Source organism: Balaenoptera physalus, assembly GCF_965194825.1.
Source record: "Balaenoptera physalus genome assembly, chromosome: 2".
NCBI lineage: Eukaryota > Metazoa > Chordata > Mammalia > Artiodactyla > Balaenopteridae > Balaenoptera > Balaenoptera physalus.
In genome coordinates, this window is record NC_138883.1 from 55195500 (window position 1) to 55216046 (window position 20547).

The 20547-nt window shown below is 36.0% G+C and overlaps 1 protein-coding gene and 1 long non-coding RNA gene across 2 annotated transcripts in view; both read left to right on the forward strand.

The window, feature by feature from the left end:
• The window catches only part of FSCB (fibrous sheath CABYR binding protein), a 33378-nt gene extending 16956 nt beyond the window's left edge, over window positions 1-16422 (forward strand). Inside the window, 6 exon segments of the mRNA XM_082452314.1 lie at window positions 1-204; window positions 207-259; window positions 263-304; window positions 308-363; window positions 365-880; window positions 883-16422. Of these exon segments, the coding sequence (XP_082308440.1) occupies window positions 1-204; window positions 207-259; window positions 263-304; window positions 308-363; window positions 365-880; window positions 883-1612 (1601 nt within the window). The 3' untranslated portion in view covers window positions 1613-16422.
• LOC309656122 overlaps window positions 1-20547 on the forward strand; it is an 870723-nt gene that overhangs the window by 361171 nt on the left and 489005 nt on the right. The gene's annotated exons all lie outside the window — the stretch shown is intronic.

A 20547-nucleotide genomic window follows, 5' to 3' on the forward strand; every position in this document is an offset into this window, starting at 1 on the left:
ACAAGAGAAAACGTGTACATGATATGACTGATAAACCTCTGCAGACAGAAACTACTGCAGAAGAGAAAAAAGAAGAAATCCAGTCAGTTTGTGAAACAGTGGTACCTGAAGAAAAGCCAGCTGCTATTGGAGAAGCAGCCCCTGAATTTCCAGAGAGTGTTCAGGAAGTAGAAATTCCACCTAGCAGACACTCAGTTCAACTCAAAACAGATCTCAGCAGACCAGTTGTACTGGAGACTGGACAATGATGAACATTCCTTAAAAAAGAAAAGTACACAAGGAAGAGCAAACATACTTTAGTGAATAAGAAATAGTGGTTATTGGCTGGCCAAGTAATCCTTTTTCAAAGTCAAAGGAAGGTGCAGAAACGCAAATCCTCAGGGAAGATTTTTGTTACTGAACATCCTGAATTTCAACCCACAACAAGTAACAACGAAGAAATTAGGCAGAAAAGTATTAACAGAGCTTTATGTATTCCACCAAACAAAAAAGATGTTCCAGTACTTTTAGAAGATGGGAAAGATGTTCCAGCTGAAGTACAGCCTCCTGCTGCAGAAGAGATCTCTGCTGAAGTGCAACTTCCACTAGCTGAGGAGATTACTGTAGAAGAGGTGTCTGCTGAAGTTCAGCCTCCAGCATCTGAAGAGGCTTCTGTTGAAGTACAGCCTTCCCCAGCAGAAGAGGCTCCTGAAGATGAGGCCCCTGCTAAAGTAGAGCCCACCTCAGCTGAAGAGGCTCTTTTAAAAGAGCTTCCTGCTGAAGTTCAGCCTCCAGCAGCTGAAGACGCTCCTATACAAGAGGTCCCAGAACTTCAAAGTTCACCAGCAGGGAGTCCCCTGCAGAAGAGGCCCCAGCTGAAGTTGAGTCTCCTCCAACTGAGGTGGCCTCTGCTGAGCTTCAGTCTCTACCAGCTGAGGAGGCCCCTGCAGAAGAGGTCCCAGAAGTTCAGTCTCTACCAGCTGAGGAGACCCCTGCAGAAGAGGCCCCAGAAGAAGTTCAGTCTGCGAAAGCTGAGAATGCCCCTGCAGAGAAGTCCTCTGCCAACATTCAGTCTCCACCCACTGAGGAGACCTCTGCAGAAGAGGTCCCAGAAGAAGTTCAGTCTCTGCCAGCTGAGGACACCCCTGCAGAAGAGGCCTCCGCCAAAGTTCAGTCTCCACCAGCTGAGAAGACCCTTGCAGAAGAGGCTGCAGCTGAACTTCAACCTCTGCCAGCAGAGGAGCCTTCTGCAGAGGAGGCCCCTGCTGAATTTCAGCCTCCATCAACTGAAGAAACTACTTCGGAAATGTTCTCTGTTGACAAACAGTCTTCACTAGCTGAAGCGTCCTTTATTACACAAATCTCTGTAAAAGAAACCTCTGCTGAAGTTCTGCTTCCACCATCTGAGCAAACACCTGCAGATGAAGCTCTGGTAGAGAATGTGTCTATGGTTTATCAGTCTCCCCAGGCAGCGGACATCCTGGTGGTAAAATTAGGATCAAGGGTTTTGGAAGATAAGCCAAAATCTGAAGAGCCTTTAGAATGGGATACAGTTCCTGAAGATTCATCTGATACCAAGAATGAAGAGGTTTCTATTAAAATAAAGGGTGTCATCCATCTAGAACTGGGATAGGGACCTCCTCCTCAGCTGTAGTCAGGTCTTAACTAAGCTAGCAATCAAGATAGGCGGCTCTGGGAAGTACATACTTTAGAAAAGGGTAGGTGCTTGCAGGTAACTTTGTGAAGAGGGAAGTGAAAGGAAATCCTAAGATGTGGACTGCAGTTTGGAAAATGAGCAATAACAACTGGTGATTTAAAATTACTGTGCTATTTTTATTCAAATCTAAAGTGTATAAAATATCTATTTTGAAATGAAGTAAGTTTGTAATTGAAATAATTAAAATATACTTTCTACACTAAACCCTGTTGACAAGGGTAAAATATTCTCTACAGCCATTTTGTTTTTTTCTCTACATGTAGCTTGTAGAGGAAAAGACATATTCTTTTCTGCAGTTCTCTCATCTACTTTAAATTCCTTGAGTTTCAGTCACACATCTAAAGTCATGGAGTCTTTTCTTTCTCCTTATTATAATTCATCATATCTCTTATTCTCTTTTCATTTGATTCCTTCTGAGGAAAGCATTTTTTTCCTGTTTTCACTCCAATCTTGAACATTTTACATTTCACTGTCTGGATAGGGACACATTTTCTTTGTAAAAATCTTCATTTCAATGAAGATAACTATGGATGAAGTATTTAAAAAGGTGTGTAATCATAAAGAAAAATATACTGAGATGGCCTTGAGGGCATATTCCTGTTTAGCTTTTTTTCCTTCCAATTTTATTGAGATATAATTGACATACAGCACTGTATAAGTTTAAAGTGTACAGCATGATGATCTGACTTACATACATCATGAAATGATTACCACAATAGGTTTAGTGAATGTCCATCACCTCATAAAGATATAACATTTTAAAAAAGAAAAAAAATTTTTTCCTTGTGAGGAGAGCTCAGGATTTATTTTCTTAACAACTTCCATAAATAATATATGGCAATGTTAATTATATCATGTACTTTATGTCCCTGGTACTTATAATATAACTGGAAGTTTGTAGTTTTGACCATCTTCATCTAGTTTCCCTTAACCCACATTCAGCCTCTGGTAACCAGAAATCTGATCTCTGTTTCTAATCAGTTTGTGTGTTTGTTTGTTTGGGTGGCTTTGAAATATAACTGACTTACAAGACTATGTTAGTTCTTGGTATACAACATAGTGATTCAATATTTTTATACATTATAAAATGATCACCACGGTAACTCTAGTTACCATCTGTCACCATACAAAGATATAACATAATTATTGACTATATACCCCACACTGTACATTTCATACCTGTGACTCATTTATTTTATACCTGGAAGTTTGTACCTGTTAATCTCCCTCACCTATTTCTCTCATTCCCCCAATACCCTCCCCTCTGGCAACCACCTGTTTGTTCTCTGCATCTATAACTCTGTTTTTGTTTTGTTTGTTCATTTTTTTAAACATTCTTTTATTTTTAATTGAGATATAGTTGGTGCACAATATTATATAAGTTTCAGATGTACAATATACTGATTCACAGTTTTTAAAAGTTATAGTCAATTTATAGTTATTATAAAATATTGGCTATATTCCCTGCATTGTACAACATATCCCTGTAGCTTATTTTATCCATAGTAGTTTGTACATCTTAATCCCCCACCCTTATCTTGCCCCTCTGCACTTCCTTCTCCCCACTGGTAACCAATAGTGTGTTCTCAACATTTGTGAGTTTTCCTTTTTTGTTATATTCACTAGTCTGTTTTATTTTTTTGATTCCACATATAAGTGATCATACAATTTTGTTTTTCTCTGTCTGACTTATTTCATTTAGCACAATACCCTCCAAGTCCATCCATGTTGCTGCAAATGGCAAAAATTTTATATGTATGTAACACATCTTTATCTATTCATCTGTTGATGGACATTGAGGTTGCTTCCATATCTTGGCAATTATAAATACTGCTACTATGAAAATTGGAGTGCATGTAACTTTTTGAATTAGTGTTTTTGTTTTTTCAGACATATACCCAGGAATGGAATGGCTGGGTCATATGGTAGCTCTATTTGTAGTTCTTAAGAAACCTTCAAAATGTTTTCCACAGTGGCCGCACCAGTTTACATTCCCACCAACAATGTATGATTGTTCCCATTTCTCCACATCCTCGCCAACATTTGTTATTTGTGTTCTTTTTGATGATAGTCATTCTGACAGGTGTGAGGTGATATCTCATTGTGGTTTTGATTTGCATTTCCCTTGATTAGCAATGTTCAGTATCTTTTCATGTGCCTGTTGGCCATTTGCACGTCCTCTTTAAAAAAATGTCTATTCAGTTCTTCTGTCCATTTTTCAATCAGGCTGTTTGTTTTTTTGATGTTGAGATGTATGAGCTGTTTATATATGTTGGATATTAACCCCTTATTGGTCATATCACTTGAAAATATTTTCTCCCAATCAGTAAGTTGTCTTTTCATTTAATCAATGGTTTCCTTTGCTATGCAAAAGTTTTAAAGTTTAATTAGGTCCCATTTGTTTATTTTTGCTTTTATTCCCTTTGCTTTAAGAGACAGATCCAAAAAATATATTGCTACAACTTATGTCAAAGAGTGTTCTGCCTTTGTTTTCTTCTAGGAGTTTTATGGTTTCCGGTCTTACATTTAGGTCTTTAATCCATTTCGAGTTTATTTTTTGTATGTAGTGATAGAGAATGTTCTAATTTCATTCTTTTACGTGCATCTGTTCAGTTTTCCCAGAAAGCACTTATTGAAGAGACTATCTTTTCTCCATTGTATATTCTTGCCTCCTTTGTAGTAGATTAATTGACCATAAGTGTGTGGGTTTATTTCTGGGTTCTATATTCTGTTCCAAGGATCTATGTGTCTGTTTTTGTTCCAGTACCATACTGTTTTGATGACTGTAGCTTTGTAGTATAGTCTGAAATCAGGGAGCATGTTTCCTCTAGCTATGTTCTTTTTTCTCAAGATTGTTTTAGCTATTTGAAGTCTTTTGTGTATCCATATAAATTTTAGAATTATTTGTTCTAGTTCAGTGAAAAATGCCCTTGGGGATTGCATTGAAACTTTAAATTGCCTTGGGTAGTATGGTAATTTTAACAATATTAATTCTTTCAATTTATGAGCATAGTATGTCTTTCCATCTGTTTGTGTTATCTTTCATTTATTTTTATCAGTGTCTTATAGTTTACCAAGTCCAGGTTTTTACCGCCTTAGGAAGGTTTATTCCTAAGTATTTTATTCTTTTTGATGCAACTGTGAATGAAATTGCTTCCTTAATTTCTCTTTCTTATAGTTCATTGTTAGTATATAGAAATGCAGCAGATTTATATATATAAATTTTGTATGCTGCCACTTTACCAGGTTCATTGATGAGCTCTATTAATTTTCTTGTGGCATCTTTAGGATTTTCTATGTATAGTATCATGTCATCTGCAAACAGTGACAGTATTACTTCTTCCTTTCCAACTTGGATTACTTCTATTTCTTTTTCTTGTCTGATTGTTATGGATAGGACTGCCAATAGTATGTTGAATAAAATTGGGGAAAGTGAGCATCCTTGTTTCGTTCCTGATCTTAGAGGAAATGCGTTCAGCTTTTCACCATTGAGTATGATGTTATCTGTGGGCTTGTCATATATGGCCTTTATTATATTGAGGTATGTTCCCTCTATACTTTCTTTGTTGAGAGTTTTTAACATGAATGGATAGTGAATTTTGTTTGAAGCTCTTTCTGCATCTATTGAGGTAATGATATGATATTTTTCCTTCAACTTGTTAATATGGTGTATTACATGGACTGTTTTGTGAATATTGAACCATCCTTGCAACCTCAGGATAAATCTCCTATTTATTTTAAATTTCATTTCAACTTAGAATGTGATGAGTCCTTTGGAAGCCTGGCTTATGTTTTTTGTACTCTAAACTTTGATGAAGAGAAACTTATAATAAAGTTAAATTACTATAGTATAAACTATTAACATTTTTAAAGAGTAATTATGGATTATTTTAAGATGTCTGTTATTAAAGGTTGTCTTGGTTTCTATGGTTATGGCAACTTTTTGGAAAATGTTTTGTCTAGCTACAATTCAGTTGCAATGTGCTGAAGTATTGAGATGATTCTCTTAAAAATGTTTAATTTGGTTACTGTATTTATGTGTTCAGTGAAAACTCTAGATTGATAATTCTAAAACTTGTTGCATTTTCATGTCCGTTAATTGTGGGATTTTTCATATTCTTTATTACATCTATAACTAAGAGCATGTGATACTTTTAAGTGAGTTTCTCATAGTTTTATAAAAATTTATGTAAGCACACATTTTTTTCATACTTGCCAGATTTGAGATTGAGAAACATTATTCTAGACTGCTTGAAAATAAGGTTTGATTTTTGGTATTTCCAAGACCTTTTTATTTTATTATTTTATTTTTTTTGCAGTAACACTATTTTTTTCAAAAGAACTTTCATCTCCCACAGATTTACTTAGAATACCTAACTGATCTCACATTAGGAAATTACCATTTTAGCTGAAATTACTGATGCTATTTCTACTGTCAAGTGCTAAAAAAAAGGCTCTCCCATCATTTCCATATTTTGTCTACTATTCTTTACTCATATCTTTCTTGATAAAATAGTAAAGCGGCTGCAGTACAGCCTAATTTTCTTTGTAGAATATTTCTGATTATCTGAACATTTCAGTGACTGAGAGTACCTTATTTGCCTATCACAACATCAGATTCACTGTACCGTGGGAAGTGTGAATACATTCAGGAAGAATTGAAATTTGTTGTTGAGGATCTTGACTGAGATGCAAAGTTTCCTTGGTCCAGCTGGACACTGCCACTGTATTAGAGATTATGTCTGTCCTGTTAACTAAATGTTTTTTCAGTTTCCAGCATAATGTCTGGTATATTTGCTGAATCCATGAAATGTTTACCAGCCAGGTGGTCTCTTGCATTTTCAGTGTCTGTACTTGTAATATGAGGACATGGAGACAGAATCAGTTATGATTCTCTCTTAATATACTTTTTTTTCCTTTTTTAAAAATTTTTATTTCATATTGGAGTAGAGTTGATTTACAATGTTGTGCTAGTTTCAGGTGTACAGCAAAGAGATTCAGTTATACATATACATATATTTATTCTTTTTTCAGATTCTTTTCCCATGTACATTACTACAGAGTATTGAGTAGAGTTCCCTGTGCTATACAGTAGGTACTTGTTGATTATTTTATATATTGTAGCGTGTATATGTTAATCTCTAACTTCTAATTTATCCCTCCCCCTTTCCCCTTTGGTAACCATAAGTTTGTTTTCTAAGTCTGTGAGTCTGTTTCTGTTTTCTAAGTAAGTTCATTTGTATCTTTTTTTTAGATTCCATGTATAAGTGATATCATATGATATTTGTCTTTCTCTGTCTGACTTACTTCATTTAGTATGATAATCTCTAGTCCATCCATGTTGCTGCAAATGGCATTATTTCATTCTTTTTTATGGCTGAGTAATATTCTATTGTATATATGTACCATGTCTGCTTTATCCATTGACCAGGTGGCTCTGGCCTCAAGAAGACTTTAGGCTACCTGTTTGCTGATGGGTGGGGCTGTGTTCCTGCCCTGTTGGTTGTTTGGCCTGAGGAGTCCTAGCACTGGAGTCTACAGTATATTGGGTGGGGGCCAGGTCTTGGTGTCAAAATGACTGCCTCTGGGAGAGCTCATGCCAATGAGTACTCCCCAGTATGTCCACCACCAGTGTCTTTGTCCTCACAGTGAGCCACAGCTGGCCCGTACCTCACCAGGAGACCATCCAAGACCAGCAGGTAAGTCTGGCCCAGGGTCCTATGTAGTCACTGCTTTTTGCCTGGGTCCCACTGTGCATGAGATCTTGTGTGCACCCTCCAGGGGTAGAGTTTCTCTTTCCCCCAGTCCTGTGGAGTTCCTGCAGTCAAGCCCTGCTGGCCTTCAAAGCCAAATACTCTGGGGGCTAATCCTCCTGATTCCAGACCCCATAGACTGGGGAGCCTGATGTGGGGCTCAGAACTCTCCTTCCTGTGGAAAAAACTCTGTGATATAATTATCTTCCTGTTTGTGGGTTGCTCATCTGGTGGGTATAGGATTTGATTGCATCGTGGATGCACCCTTCCTGCTGTCTCATTGTGGCTTCTTTGTCTTTGGATGTAGAATATATTTTTTGGTAGGTTCCAGTCTTTTTTGTCGACAGTTGTTCAGCAGTTAGTTGTGATTTTGGTGTTTTCGTGAGAGGAGGCAAGCTCAAGTCCTTCTACTCCACCATCTTGTTTCCAACCTTTAAGATCTTTTTATTTTATGTTTTCTGAGATACTTAAAATCCAGTAACACTTCTTTTTCTAAATTAGAAGAGTTTAAAAATGTTTATTTTAGTTTTTTTATTGTGACTTCTTTTCTTAAAACAATTTTTTATTTGCTTTTTTCCTTTCAGATTTATTGAGAGATAATTGACATATAGCATTGTATAAGTTTAATGTGTACAATGTGCTAATTTGATACATGTAATTTTGTGAAATAATTGCAACAATAAGGTTAGTTAATACATCTATCTCACATAATTATATTTATTTTTGGGTGGTGAGACAATTTAAGATCTACTCTCGTAGGAATTTCAAGTATATTTTGCAGTATTGTTAACTATACTCAACATTTTGTCCATTAGATCTCCAGAACTTATTCATCTTATAACTGAAAGTTTTACTCTTTAACCAACATCTCCCATTTCTTCTACCCCCCTAACCCCTAGCAATCACCATTCCACTCTCTGTTATTATGCATTTGTAGATTCTACATATCAGTGATATCATAAAATACCTGTCTTTTGTGTCTGACTTATTCCACTTAGCATAATGACCTCAGGTACGCCCATGTTGTTGGAAATGGCAGAATTTCCTTCTTTTTGAAGGCTGAATAATATTTCATTGTATGTATGTATGCATGTGTGTGTATGTATATATATATATATATATATACACACACATATATATACATATATATCACGTCTTCTTTATCCATTCATTCATTAATGGACATTATACATATATATCACATCTTCTTTATCCATTCATTCATTAATGGATATTTAGGTTGTTTCTGGCTACTGTGAATAATGCTGCAATGAACATGGGAATATAGATATTTCCTCAAGATAATAATTTTGTTTCCTTTGGATATGTACCCAGAAGCAGGATTGCTGGATCATATGGTAGTTCTATTTTTAATTTCTTGAGGAACTTCCATACAATTTTCATAATGACTGTACCAGTCTATGCTCCCAACAGTGTAAAAGGGTTTTCTTTTCACATCCTTTCCAGCATTTGTTATTACTTGCCTTTTTGATAATAAATATTCTAACATGTATGAGGTGATATCTCATTGTGGTTTTAATGTGCATTCCCTGATGATTAGTGATGTTGAGCACGTTTTCATGTACCTGTTGGCCATTTGTATGTCTTCTATAAAAAAAACTATTTAGGACCTTTGTCCATTTTAATTGGGTTATTAGGCTTTTTGTTATTGAGTTATTTGAGTTCCTTGTATATTTTGGATATTAACTTGTCATAAGATATGTGCTTTGCAAATATTTTCTCCCATTCCACAGGTTGCCTTTTCATTTTCTTGATGGTTTCTTTTGCTGTGCAGAAGCTTTTAATTTGATGTAGTCCCACTCATTTATTTTTGTTTTTGCTGTCAAATCCAAAAAATCAATGCCAAGACCATTGCCAAGGAGCTTAACCTCTTTTCGTCTAGGAGTTTTATGGTTTCTGGTCTTATGTTCAAGTCTTTATTTTGAGTTAAGTTTTGCATATGTTGTAAGATAAGGGTCTAGTTTCATCATTTTGTGTGTGAGTATACAATTTTTCCAACACTTTATTGAAAAGACTATCATTTCCTCATTGTGTATTCTTGGTACCTTTATTGAAAATTAATTAACCATATATGCATTGGTTTATTTGTGGGCTCTTTATTCCATTGATCTGTGTGTTTGTTTTAATGCCAGTAACATTGATTATTATAGCTTTGTAGTATAGTTTGGAATTAGGAAGTGTGATGCTTCCATGTTTGTTCTCCTTTCTTAAGGTTGTTTTGGCTATTCATGGTCTTCTGTGGTTCCATATGAATTTTAGGATTTTTTTTTGTATTTCTGTGAAAAATGCCATTGCAGTTTTGATAGGGATTGTATTAAATCTATAGATGGTTTTGGGTAGTAAGAATTTTTTAACAATAATAACTTTCCCCCTTCATGAACATGGAATATCTTTCCATTTATTTATGCCTTCTTTAATTTCTTTCATCAATGTCTTATAGTTTTCAGTTTACAGGTCTTTCATCTCCATGATTAATTTATTCCTGAATATTTTACTTTTTTGGATGATATTGCAGATGGGATTATTTTCTTAATTTTTCTTTCCAGTAGTTTGTTGTTAGTGTGTAGAAATTCAACTGATTTTTGTATGTTCATTTTGTACCCTGCAACTCTACTGGGTTTATTTATTCTAACAGTTTTTTGGTGGAGTCTGCAGGGTTTTCTATGTAAAATATTCATGTCATTTACAGAGACAATTTTACTTCTTTCATTTCAATTGGATGCCTTTTATTTATTTCTCTTGTCTGACTACTCTGGCTAGGACTTCAAGAATGTTGAATAAAAGTGGTGAGAGTGGGTATCCCTGTCTTTTTCGTGATGTTATATGAAAAGTTTCAGTTTTTTATTTTTAAATATGATGTTAGCTTTGGACTTGCCATATATGGCCTTTATTATGATGAAGTATGTTTCTTCTATACCCAATTTGCTGAGAGTTTTTACCATGAAAGGATGTTGATTTTGTCAGATGCTTTTTCTGCATCTTTTGAGATGATCATATGATTAAAAATTGCTTATTTTTTTTTGCTATAGGTCTCTGGAACTCATGAATACAAAGCTTGTTGGCTTTCAGAGCTAGTCCACCCTCTGGTGGCAGCCTTAAAAATTGGAGCACTTGATGTATGATCCAAACACTTCACTCCTCAGGAAGAGGCTGGGAGTTGGAGATTCTCTCCTAATTGTATGGCATCATAAATGGGCATAGGATTTATGGCAAGAGTGTATCTCAGACTTTACTATCTGTTTTGAGTATTTTCTCATTAACTTGTTGTGTAGGCATCACTCAGCTAGTTTCTGAATTTCTCTCAGAGCAAGTTGCTCTATGTGTAGGTGTATAATTCTTGCATCTATAGGAAGAGAAAAATTCAGGAACTTCCTATGTCACCATCTTGGTCCAGACCCTAATTTGGACTTTTGCTGAGGAAAATCCCTGTGGGAAAGTTTTACTTAAAAATTCTGTTTCTTTAACAGATGTAGGGTTATTTGTGTTATCCATTATAACATTTCTTTTTATCTTTTTTTATGCTCATAGAATCTGTAATGATATTCTTTCTCTAAGTATGGTATAATTATTGGTACCTATACCAATAAATACTGATAACTGGTGTCTTCTCTCTCTCTCTCTTTTTTTCCCAAGTCAATCTGTGTTGAGGTTTATCAGTTTTCTTGATCTTCTCAAAGAATCATCTTTGGGCTTCATTGATTTCCATATATACATATATTCTAGGATTGGTATAAGTTCTTCCTTGTATGTTTTGTAGAATTCCCCAATGAAGCTATCTGGTCTTGGACTTTTCTTTGCAGGGAGTTTCTATTCTTTCTTTCTTTCTTTCTTTTTTTTTTTTTTATTACTGATTTGATTTCACTTCTAGTGATCAGTCTGGTCAAATTATCTATTTCTTGTTTCAGTTTTGGTGGGCTGTTTGTTACTAGAAACTTGTCCATTTTTTCTAGGTTGTCCAATTTGTTGGCATATAATTATTCATAGTATTCCCTTACAGTTTTTTATTTTTTGTATTTCTATGGTATCAGTTGTTGCGTCTCCTTTTACATTTCTTATTTTCTTATTTGAGTCCTCTCACTTTTCTTCTTGGTGAGCCTGGCCAGAGGTTTGTTGATTTTGTTTACCCTTTCAAAGAACCATCTCTTGGTTTTATTGATTTTTTCATTTTTTAAATCTCTGTTTTATTTGTTTCTTCTCTGATCTTTATTATTTCCTTCCTTCTGCTGACTTTAGGTTTTGCTTGTCCTTTTTCTAATTCTTTTAGGTGATAGGTTACGTTGTTTATTTGACATTTTTCTTGTTTTTTGAGGAAAGCCTATATTGCTATTAGCTTCCCTCTGAGAACTGCTTTTGCTGCATCCTATAGATTTTGTATGGTGTGTTTTCATTGTCATTTGTCTCAAGGTATTTTTAATTTTCCTCTTTGATTTCATCATTGAGCCATAGGTTTTTAGTAGCATGTTGTTTAGGCTCCATGTAATCTTTTTTTTTGTTTGTTTGTTTTGTTTTTCTCACTTCTCTTTCTGTGGTTGATTTCTAGTTTCATACCATTGTGGTCAGAAAAGATGCTTAAAATAATTTCTATCCTCTTAAATATGTTGAGGCTTGTTTTGTGTCCTAGTATGTGGTCAATCCTAGAGAATGTTCCATGTGCACTTGAAAAGAATGTGTATTCTGGGTTTTTTTGGATGTAATGTCCTGAAAATATCAAATAAGTCTAACTGGTCTATTGCATCATTTTGGATCTTTATTGCCTTATTGATTTTCTGTGTGGAAGACCTCTCCATTGATATGAGTGGGGTGTTAAAGTGTCCTACTATTATTGTATTCCCATGAATTCTCCCTTTATGTCTGTTAGTGTTTGTTTCATGTATTTAGGTGCTCCTATATTGGGTGCATATATATTGAGTATAATATCCTCTTCTTGTATTGATCCCTTTATCATTTTAATAGAGTCCTTCTTTATCTTTCTTTATGGCTTTTGTTTTAAAGTCTGGTTTGTCTGATATGAGTATTGCTACCCCCACTTTCTTGTCATTTCCGTTTGCATGAAATATGTTTTCTCATCCCTTCACTTTCACTCTATGTGTGTTCTTTGCCCTAAAGTGGGTCTTCATAGGCAGCATATTGTAGGCTCTTGTTTTTTTCCAATCTGACACTCTATGTCTTTTGATTGGAGCATTTAATTTATTGAAATTTCAGGTAATTACTGATAGATACAAATTTATTGCCATTTCAAACCTCGTTTTCCAGTTGATTTTGTATTTTTTCTTTGTCTCTTTCTTTTTATTTTTGTTTTTCCTTTTGTGGTTTGATGGTTTTCTTCTGTATTATGCTTATGTTCCCTTCTTTTTGGTTTTTGTTAATCTATTGTATGTTTTCGATTTGTGGTTACCCTGTTTTTCAATTATGTTAGCCCATTACTGTATCTACTTGCTTTAGACTGATAGTCATATAGGCTCAAACACAGTCTAGAATAAAAACTACATCTTTTTACTCTCCTCCTCCACATTTTATGATTTTGATGTCCTCTTTTACATCTTCATTTTTATTCTTTTGCCGTTCATTGTAGTTATCATCACTTTCACAATTTGTTTTTAAATTTTTTATTTTTTAATCTGTGTACTGGCTTAAGTGATTTACTTTCCAATTGTGATTTTCTCTTTCCTATAGATTCTTGCTTCTTCTCTATTTAGAGAAGACCTTTCAATATTACTTTTAGGCTAGGTTTAGTATTGTTGTATTCTTTTAGTTTTTGCTTGTCTGAGAAATTCTTTATCTATCCTTCTGTTCTAAATGATAATCTTGCTGGGTAGAGTATCCTAGGTTGCAGGTTTTTCTCTTTCTGGACTTTGAATATATCTTGCCGCTCCCTTCTGGCCTGCAACTTTTCTGTAAAGAAATCAGCTGATAGCCTTATGGAACCCTTACGGGGGTTCCCTTTTAGCTAACTCTTTTTCTCTTGCTGCCTTTAGAATTGTGTCTTTAACTTTTGCCATTTTAACTATAGTATGTCTTGATGTAGGTCTGTTTGAGTTCATCTTATTTGGACTCTCTGGGCTTCCTGTTCCTGGATATCTGTTTCCTTCTTTAGGTTTGGGAAGTTTTCAGCCATAATTTTTCAAATATATTTTCAATCCCTTATTCTCTTTCTTCCTCTTCTGGGATCCCTACTATGCATAGATTGTCATGCTTTATATTATTCCATCGGTCTTGTATATTGCTTTCATTTTTTTTTTTTTTTGTCTTTCTGTCTTCTTTTCTAACTGAGTAATTTCCATTATTCTATCTTCCAGATCACTTATTCATGCTTCTGCATTATTCAGTTTGCTATTTATAGCCTTTAGCTCAACTTTCCTCTCAGTAAATGAGTTTTCTAATTTTACTTGGTTCCTCTTTATAGTTCCTAGTTCCTTTTTACAATAATCTGCATTTCTATCAATAGCCTTTCTTGATTCCTTCATTGTTTTTGAACTCAGTGTCTATTAGAATGAAGAGGTCTGTTTCATCATTTGTTCTTTCAAGGGAATTCTCTTGATCTTTTAATTGGGAGTGGTTCCTCTGCTTCTTCATTTTACTTATTTTTTTCTGACTCTATGTGTTTAGGAGAAACAGTTATCTACTGTGGTCTTGGAGGGCTGTTTTTAATGTGGGAGCTTCCCTGTGTAGCCTGTGTGTGTCTAATATTTTTGGTACAAGGGCTCTTTTTGGTAGGGATGCCTGCTGCATTTTTCCTCAGTGTGTGCTGGCCGTTTTCCCTCTGATAGAGGGTGTGACTGGTGTGGTGACTATCACCTGCACTGGATATTGAGAGGGGCTTCCTCTTTGCTCCATGGTTGTCTAAGTCTTATCAGGGTTGGCTCCCCAGTTGTTGGAGTAGAAGCCCCCAGATTCGTTTCTGAGCTGCAGTGTGAGGTAGGCAGGACTGGAGCACTCCTGCTGGGAGAGGGGCCACTGAGTATTCCTCTGCAGGAGCTGTCCACTAGGGAGTGTGCTCTGTGGTGTTGCCTGTCACCCATTGTGTGGGCTGACAAAGTACACTGTTGTTGGCACTGCCCTCAACCCCATCTCAGCCATGGAAATGCATGCAGTAGGCCCTAGTGTCCCTCAGGTGCTGTATTCAGAAAGCTACCTGTGTAGATCCATAAGCACAGATCCACTGAAGTGAGGTACCAGGACCATAGTAGTCATGCACCTGGACCCACCTTGGGAGCTATAGAAGCAGCCCAGACCATGACCCTGCCTCCATGTGCACCTTTAAAGCCCACAGCTGCTAATGCTGGACCTGCCTCAGCCACAGGCTCAGATGTCCCATAGGTGCTGAGTTTACAAGGTCCCCAGTGGTGGGGTCATAAATCTGTGAATTGCATAGCCATGGGGAGAGAGCTCAGATTTCAGCCTTGTTTCCTAAATTGTGTATCCCTTAGGGATCAGCTTGTATTTTCAGCCCTGCCTCCGTGTGTGGGCAACCCACAAGCACTTGCATGTTCCCAGAACTTGTAGAGGTGGAGCTGTGCCCATTGTTAGCAAGAATGAGGCTGCTATGGTGGGCCCTGCCCTTTCTTTTGAGTGCTTGCATTAACAATGAGGCTTCAATGGTGGACCTGGGCTCCTTCCTGCACACACCCCCAGTTGAGGCTTGGACCATACTCCAGTCCCTTCAGGCTTCAGTCAACCCTAGTCGTTTCCCTGTGTCTGTCCTCTGAAGCCTCAATTTCAGCACCCAGCCCCTGCATACAGCAGCAGACACATGTCTCAGGCTGGGGAGTTCAGGGAGGTGGCATGGACCCTTTGTTCTGGTCTCTCTCTGTTCTGCCTCCTGCAAGCTGGGTGCTGCACTCTCCTCTGAGCCTCTGAAGCTCCCTTTCTGTCTCAGCTCATGTCCCCACCAGTGAAGGGGATTCCCAGGGTGAGGGAATCTTTCCTCTTTCATAGCTCTTTCCCAGGGTGCAAGGTCCCATCCCAATTCCTTTTTTCTTTTTCTTTCATCATTCCTGATTATGTGGTGATCTTTCTTGTAATTTTGGTTTTATGATATCTTCTGCCAATGTTCAGCAGGTATTCTGTGAGAAGTATTCCACATGTAAATGAATTTTTGATGTATTTGTGGAAGGAGGTGAGCTCAATGTCCTTCTATTCTGCCATCTTGATCTGGCCCCTCAGAGGAGATCCCAAGGGTTCTCTGCGAAGTCAACTACACATAATTGAACTGGCAAAACTAGACACATCTCTGTGAATGTGAAGGTGTTATTGTCTCCTTTCACAATAGCATATAAATAAAAATTTTTAATTTAGTAATAAACTCTTGGTTATTAGAATGGCAGTTTAATTCAACACAAGAAACTTCTTTGGAAATACTTTTTTTTCTGTTAGGTTTTATCACAGGATTCACATGTGTAATCCCACTTATGCCTAGAAAAAGACTGAAGGAATTGTTATGTGGTTGAAATGGCTAATATTATTGTTGATTTGGTTAGACTATAGTACCCATTATTTAATCAAATACTTATCCAAGTGTTGTGATGATATTTTGTAGATGTACATAACAGCTGTAATAAATTGACTTTAAGTAAAGGAGACTACCTTTGATAATGTGGGTAAGTCTTACCCAATCAGTTGAAGGGGATTAAGAGCAAAAACAGAAGTTTCATGGTGAGGAAATTTTGCCTCAAGACTGAAGCTTCAGTGCCTGCCTAGGTTTTCAGTCTCAGCCTCCCCTGCAAATTTTGGGCTCAATACTGAAACATCAATGCCTGCCAGCCTACTCTATGATTTTAAACTTGCCAGCTCCACTTTCATGGGAGCCAATTCCTTAAAATAATTATCTTTATACATATACATGTAGTTATGATAAAAGGTACCGTATATATTGGGCTGGCCAAAAAGTTCGTTCGGGTAACATCTTCTGGAAAACCCCGAATGAACTTTTTAGCCAGCCCAATATCTATCTATCTATCTATCTATCTATCTATCTATCTATCTATCTATCTATTTATCTATCTCCTATTCTGTTTCTCTGGAGAGCTCTGACTGATATATTGGTTAACTTGGAGTTTGGGATTATGGGTATCATTTTTACTTTTTACTTTGCTATTAACCACATTGTCCTCAGTGAACATGTATTACTGTTTAAGTAAAAGAACATAAATTTTGGTTGATAGCTCTCCAACCATTTAGAAACTGCTAAGAAATTCTGAAAATTAAAATCCAAAAATAAAGGGACAACATGGTTTCTGCAGTGAGAAATTATAACTTTTGGCTCTGCTAGAGAGATTTTTGCCTACAAAGTTGGACCAGCCCCAAACTATGTATTTGGAGTTTTAAACAAATCTTGATATTTTTTCCCTAGCTAAAGCTGGTTTAAAAATGTCATCATGGGAATTGAGGATCAGAAAACTATGGCAAACTCTACGACTATGTGTTTGAATTGGCATAGAGACCAAAAAACAAACAAACAAACAAACACCAAAACAAAAACAACAAAAAATAAAAGCAAATAAAAAGAAGACATGCAGTATCCAAATAATGTCACGGAATAAATCATATTACCATATTACTGGCTCATTTCCTTTACTTTTGAGGTTTTTGAACTAACAGATGAGGAAATGTGTTAGACTTAGTGTATCCTGACATCAGGATTTGATGAGATTTCTTTTGATGACTGGAAAATATGGAGAACTCTGGGCTGGATATGACTTGATTGAGATGTTACATTATTGAGCTTACATGATAAATTCTTGAATTAATATACTTTTTGGGGGGGTGAAAGGGAAATGGATTTGAGGTTTATTATGGAGACAAATAATGGCACTCACTCACTTACTGGATGTCAGTATCAGTGCAGAAAGGGGCATTTCACATAATTTCTAGTTTGGAAATCTAGGGATCAATATATGCGTATTCGAGTCACTAAAATGGGAAAATAGATACAGAAACACATGTTGGGGAAGAGGAGTTAGAGGCGACAATTTTAGATTTGGATATTCTGATTTTTAGGCACTTGTCAGACACACAGATGGAGATATTTAGTAGGCAGCAAAAAAAATGTCTTCTATAGCTCAGGAAACACCCAAATGCCCCATATGATGAGTAACAGCCACATTTAGGTCTAAGCAGGTGTCAAGAATTTTAGTTGTAGTAAAGAAGAGGATATTAGTTATCTTAGGGATAAAAAGTATTGAATTATTGAGGAATAGTTTCAAAATGGGAGAAACTGGGTATATTTATATGGTAAGGGAAAGATGCTGGTAGATAGGAATATGTTGAAGCTATGTCTGAGGGTGTAATAAAAGAGGACATAATAAAAAAGGAAAAGAAAGCTATATCAGAGAGCACAATGATAAAGAATAGCTGAGGGAATGATAGTCAGAGCACCAGATTAATGTAAATAAATGTCTTAGAGGACTTCTTCTAAGACGTGAATAAATAAGGAGTAAGTATAGATGTTGGGGAGCAAGGAGTTAAAGCAGCAAGACTGTGATTCATTTCTGCCCTGTTTACCAGGCTGATGAATCTGAGGGAAAGAAAAGACGGCAACTGACCTGGTCTCATCTCCTTATAAACATGGTAACTTGTCCTTTGTGTAAATACATTAATATATATTTTTCAGGAAGAGAGTCCTTATTTATGGAATGCCCTTTATAGGCTGTCCCTGGCTTAAAATTGCTTATGGAAATGCATCTGGGATTTATGGATTTATGAGGCACAGATCATGAAAAATGTCAAATAAGTTCTACAGTTCTCTAGAGTATAAAATGGAGATGTTTCATAAAATGGAGATGTTTCATAATTGGACCCTCCTGATTATATAAGGTGAGCCACAGGCATCACTTAGAGACCTCATGTATTCTTCTTGGTCAAACGGCTCCTGTCCAACATGGAAAGGAAGGGCCTGGGGAGCCACACAGTGTATACAAAACTTCTCCCTCTTTGTACTTCTTGATTGTTTATATGCTTGACAACAAAGGAAGCTCATCCAAGTTTCATTGTTCAGGTTTTTATCAGGGGCTCCATTACATTGGCACAATTAACTGATTGATTGATCACCCCTGTGTTTGATCTCAGATGCTAGGTTGCAGATGCCACATGACCCAAATTTCACACCCTAAAACCGGGTTGGTCTTTCTGGCATAGCCAGTCCCCATACTAAGGCTTTTGGGTGTGGTCAGCCCCTGCCCTAAACAAAGATACCTCTATCAGGTATGTCATAGATTGTGTCCCAAAAGTTGAGTGCAAATTCCAGACCTCTCTTTGGGCAAAGCCTAATTCTTTACTACACATATTTGAGCAGTGGAAACCTATTTATAGAGACTGAGTTTGACATGTATGTGTGTAAATTATTGAGGACTCACTATGCTTCAGATGTTTTCACACATATTCTTTTTTAAAATCCTTACATCAATTTATAATATAAGCAATAGTATCAGAGGGTCACAAGCACAATGATTTGACCTTATATGTATTATTATTACTATTTTAATTTTTTAAAATTTAAACTTAATTTTAAAGTCTTCCTATTTAAATAGTAGTAGAATTTGCCTGTTATTATGCAACATATGACGTCAATCCAAAGTCTTCCATTTACTAAGACCAATATTTCTCCTATCCCATCCATCACTCAACTAAAAAATTTAATTTTCAAATTAAAAAAATTTAAATTTAACTTAAAATTCTAGATTAGCATGAGTAACCTGATCCAAATCACACAGCTAGTATGTAATAAACCAGGTTTCAAACCTAACTCGTTAGGTCCCATGATTTCCCATTATTCCAAAGCTGTATGATGTCATGGCGGGTAGTAATCATAAGACCCTGGAATTGGCTTAAAGACAAAAATAGCCTTTGGGAAATATTTCCATTGAATTTGAGAGACTCAATAAATGCTTGGAAACGCTTCTGGCAGCCTGTCATGATAAAGGAAATTGAGAAGCATGTTGTTTTTGTGTCTAAAATGGAAGTCCATGTGGCAAACCAGAAAATTTGTTTCGGCTAATGGTTCACGACTTTCTTGTTCATTGAATAGACTGTTTTACCATCTGAGTTTGAAAAAAATATGGGTCATGATGGTCCCTTTATTAAAAGAGCACAGTCTTACTGACTTCCTAACTGCCAAGAATAAATTTTTGTACTTCCACTGACACACACAATAACATTAGGAAGATTATTCTAGTTTATATCAGTATTACAGAACATTTCTTCTAAATCTAAAAGCTACTAGAACTTAGAGAACCATTTGTGACTTTTAAAAAACCCTTGGTCCTGCTATTTAAATAATGATAAAATTTGCTTATTACTTGTCAGGCCAAAATCTATTTCTTTTTACAAGAGCATTGTCCTTGTCGCCTATCCTCCACATAAACTATGATTATTATCTCCTTGTATAGTTTTGTAGTTAAAATTATTAAAATTATTATGGCCTATCAGTCCTAGTAGCTGTTGAGTGACTTGAATAGTTTTAAGACATGCACAAAAGAGGTTTATTAATGGGCAGATAATTCCTCTAGATTAAGCTGAAAAAAATCAACCATATCACAGTAGTCCCCAAATATCTTAGATCATAAACAATACTGTTGGAAACCTTCCTGGTGGCATGCAAACTGTGCCTCTTTGAAACATCTAATTCTGTAAGTACCATTTATCATAGCCTTTTTAAGAAATAGTTTTCTCAGATAAGCAGGGCTCACTGAACACTGCCACAGGCAAAAGGAGTACATTTGGTATTAATATTAAGGTAGTAATAATAATACCTTATGTTGCATAATTCTTTGCATTTTTCAGAATGTTTTCAAATATATCTAGTCAACAAGAAAAAACAGTAAAAAGTTATCACTCAGACTTTTAAGCTAGTTGTCTTTGATGCCTTTTTCAGTGTACTGTGGTTGTTTCAATGTAGGGATATTTCAGAGAAAAATGTGTTTGGCCTTCTGAAGAGATATTCATTGTAGTTACCAGAAAACTTGTGCTTTGTATCCCAAATCACAAAATTTTCCTGAGTTCTATTTGTCTCTCACCAGTAAGGAAGAAATTCAGAAAGAAGGAAATATGTAGCCAACAATATCAGTGATAAAATGGAGAGGT